The sequence below is a fragment of the Miscanthus floridulus genome, chromosome 17, assembly GCF_019320115.1.
Source record: "Miscanthus floridulus cultivar M001 chromosome 17, ASM1932011v1, whole genome shotgun sequence".
Classification (NCBI taxonomy): Eukaryota; Viridiplantae; Streptophyta; class Magnoliopsida; order Poales; family Poaceae; genus Miscanthus; species Miscanthus floridulus.
Window position 1 is genome coordinate 17,586,172 of NC_089596.1, and position 3,634 is coordinate 17,589,805.

Genomic DNA, 3,634 nt, shown 5'->3' on the forward strand with positions numbered 1-3,634 from the left:
CATCACAGAACTTGACCGAGCCACGGACATTGCAGTCGAGGTCGGAGAAGAGCTCGCGGCGGCCAGTCATGTGGTGAGCAGCGCTGCTGTCGAGGTACCAGCCATCCAACTTATCCTCGCTGGAGCCGGTGTTGAGGAAGGCGCGGGCTCATGGTTCATCGATGTGGAGGTTGCTGGTGGTAGACGAGGTGCAGAAGGTTGAAGCTTGCGCCTTTCCTCTCCTTTCCTCTGCTTCCAGCTCTAGGAAGCCATGCGCGAGAAATAGAGTAGGTTCACCGTCCTCCTCTGCTTGCACAACGTGCGTTGTGCCACCGCGATCACGTTCAGGAAGGCGGCAATCCTTGGCTCAATGGCCAGTTCGGCCACAGTTGAGACAGGTGTCGTCGCAGGTCGCCTTGCGTTCACCGTCGGTGGCATCTGCCTTCCCTCCTTGACCGCCACCGTCACCACTCGCGTGATCAGCTTTGGGCTTGCCCTTCTTGCCTCCGCGCGGACGCCAACGGCGCTCCTTGGACGAGCAGAAGCCTTCTTCCTTCTTGCTCTTCTCCTCCAGAGCCCGCCATTGCTCCACCATGTACAGCAGCTTCCCGCCGACGACGACTAGATCGATGTGGGGGTGCCTCCTTGTGATCTTGCACCGCCTTCAGTCTCCCGGTCACCTCCTCGATAGTGAGCGCCTCAAAGTCCAGGAGCGTCTCTATCGTGAGCACGATCTGGGTGTACTTCGGCATGCAGCGCAGGAGCTTCTCCACCGCACGCAACTCTATGAGGTCTTCATCGCCATTGCGCGCCATCTGCTGCATCAGAATGGAGAGGCGGACAGCAAAGTCCTCAATTTTCTCACCGGGGCGAAAGGCGAGTGCTTCCCAGCCCTGGCGGAGTCGCTGCAGAGTCGCGCGGCGGACGTGGTCGCCGCCGATGCGTGCTGTAGCGATGGACTCCCACGCCAGCTTCGCCATTGCCTTATCGGTGAGGGAAGCCCCGAGCTCCGGAGGTACGACATCGCAGAGAGCCTCGAGCACCCGCCGATCGTTGTGGAAGTCAACACCTCCGACATCAACAGCTTCCCAAAGCTGCCGAGCTTACATCTTTACCTTCATCAGGAGACTCCACTCGTGGTAGTTCGTCTTGGTAACCATCGGCCACGGCGTGCCCACTCCCGTCTCTCTATACACCGTCTGGACCGCAGGCTGGGCCGCCGGGGAACCGCGACGGCCTCCGTGTTCTCGACGACGCTCCAGGGAAGGTGAGGGAGCGCGGCGCCTCCCTAGACTCCGTGATCCTCCGAGCTGGTGCTCCACCTCCGCTTATCCAGAGGGCAGCTTGGCCCTTGGCCGCTCGTTGAAATTGAAAGTGCAAACTTGAGATACAAGAAGGTCCAACACCACTGCTTCTTATAGAGCAAGTGGTCTACCTGCTACAGTATATTCTAACCACTAAAGTTGATGCCGAGCATATTCCTAATACAAGGCTATTAGAAGCCTGAAAAGTATATGACAGCAAAATAGTAAGATACATAGCACTAGGCTTAACTATCAGAACAGTTAGTTGCAATTTTGTTGCTTTCTATAAAAGCAGGGTTTACCTCCGAAAAAACAGTCAGTTGCAATTTCATCTGTTCAAATTCTAGCAAAATGAGCAAAGGTTTCAAAAACTGTTGCTAAATCTGTCAATCACCGTTATTCTGCTGTTAGCATTTAGCAAGGTTTCACCTTGCTATGAGGTTGTAAAGAATCGATATTCATCACAGGATGTCTGGATAGCTAATAATGGAAGAAACATATATTTAGCAACAGCAAGTGCCTGTTACGATAGCAGCGTTATTAGCAATATGTGCATCAAGCCATCAATTGCTCCTGTTGGTCTGGTTTTATTTTCTTTGAGGGGTTGGTCTGGTTTTATTGGCAGATGTAACTTCAACGATTATAAAATTGGATCATTGGTGTTAATTTGGAGGTATAGTTTGATGACAGTATGATAGTTCAGTTATGGCTGCAACCTTGCAGGAACCCACCAACTAAACTGAAAAAAAAAATCTTGTACTAGATAATTGATAGCTGCTGGCGCTAGTAGAACAATACTGTTCGTAATGTTCAGTATATTGAAATTAGTGACCACAATAAGTGTGGCTACTAATTACTGAATTTTTTTCCCTATATGAATGAAGGACACGTTTGGTTGTTGAGCAAGCCTTGAACCCTGCCTTGCCAGGCAAGCCAAGCCTTGCCCACAGTGGTGAACTGTTTCTGCTCGCTCACTTCTTGAGGAAATGATGGAAACCACAAGCCCCGAGGCAAGCCGGCAAGAAAACACGATTTTTGCACCTGTTTCTGGCTTGGCAAGGTGAGGTGAGTCAAACACGGCCGAAGTCTTCAGCCATATTGATAATCCAAAAGTTTCTTAATCTAATATATAGGGGGTGTTTGGCATGGCTCTGGAGCTGAACTCCAGCAACTCCAGCCAATTTTCCAGCCAAACACCCCAACTCCAAAACTCCATGGAGCTGCCAACTCCATGGAGCTGTAGTGCAAATGAAAGTGGAGTTTTGGAGCACCTCTTTTGCAGCTCCGACTCCACCTAGAGCTGGCTCCACCTAAAGCTCTGACTCCATCTAGAACTGGCTCCACCTGGAGTTCTGGAGTGGAGCAGCTCCACCCAGAGTTAGAGCCATACCAAACAGGGCCATAATAGCTGCCTGCTACTGCAGGGGCATGGTAAAATTGTCTAGTATATAGTGGCTCATGCTTTGCACTGACGCCTAAGATGAGCTTTATAATCTTTTGAAAGTCATGTCTGTAAGTAATCTGCATTTGTACATAATCTACAATATATTTAGGGTGAGGATCTTTGTCTATTTCTGGAGAGCCTTTTGCAGATTTACTCAAATTTAAATTGCAATATGTTTATTCTTTTGAGGCTAATTTTGACTAACTAATTTTGGTTTTCTATACTCAAATTGTGTGAATAGTGAAGATCATCAACCAAAATTTATCTGCAAAGCTATAATTTAGAATATTATTTATGAATACATATATGAATACCTTTACCGTAAACTTGTTTACTAGTTTCAATATCAAAAAAATATAAATGTCATACTACTCAGGGTACATGTATATTATGAAATTTAATTATTCTTTTTCCTAAAGAAAACTGAATATTGTGTTGCTTAAAATCTGGATTATTTAGAGTCTAAATGTTCGTGGTGGGCAATATCAAGTCGTTTTTAGTGATTCATAAAATAACTCTAAAATCCTAGATATTTGTATGAAGCCTTGTTTCAGCAAACCAGCAATAATTGAAAGATGTGTCTTTGTCAGAGTATTTATATACATTTCATTTTGCAAGCAAGGCTAATTTTCATAGCTTTCTGATTAAAATACATACATTTCAGGTCTGGTTTTACATGAATCACAAACTTATTATTATACCAAGCCTTGAAGGCTTTTATCCGCTAAGTTTTGCTAGAATCTGCATTGTCACACCGGAAGCACTACCGGAAACAGGGTGTTTGCCGAGTGTCTGCTAGTGGAAACACTCGGCAAAAAATATGTTTGCTGAGTATAATTATTTGACACTCGGCAAAGAAATATATTTGTCGAGTGTAATTATTTGGCACTCGGTAAATAATTTAATT

General features: G+C 46.3%; 1 protein-coding gene across 1 annotated transcript; it reads right to left on the bottom strand.

Annotated features, from left to right (window-relative positions):
- Positions 1 to 458: 458 nt before the first annotated feature.
- On the bottom strand, positions 459 to 959 carry LOC136515321 (uncharacterized). The gene has a single exon (XM_066508948.1). The coding sequence runs from the start codon at positions 957 to 959 to the stop codon at positions 459 to 461; it is 501 nt and encodes a 166-aa protein (XP_066365045.1).
- Between the last annotated feature and the right edge of the window lie 2,675 nt (positions 960 to 3,634).

Excerpts from the sequence above, each read along its gene's own strand:
- LOC136515321 (XM_066508948.1), bottom strand. The coding sequence starts at position 959 with ATGGCGAAGCTGGCGTGGGAGTCCATCGCTACAGCACGCATCGGCGGC.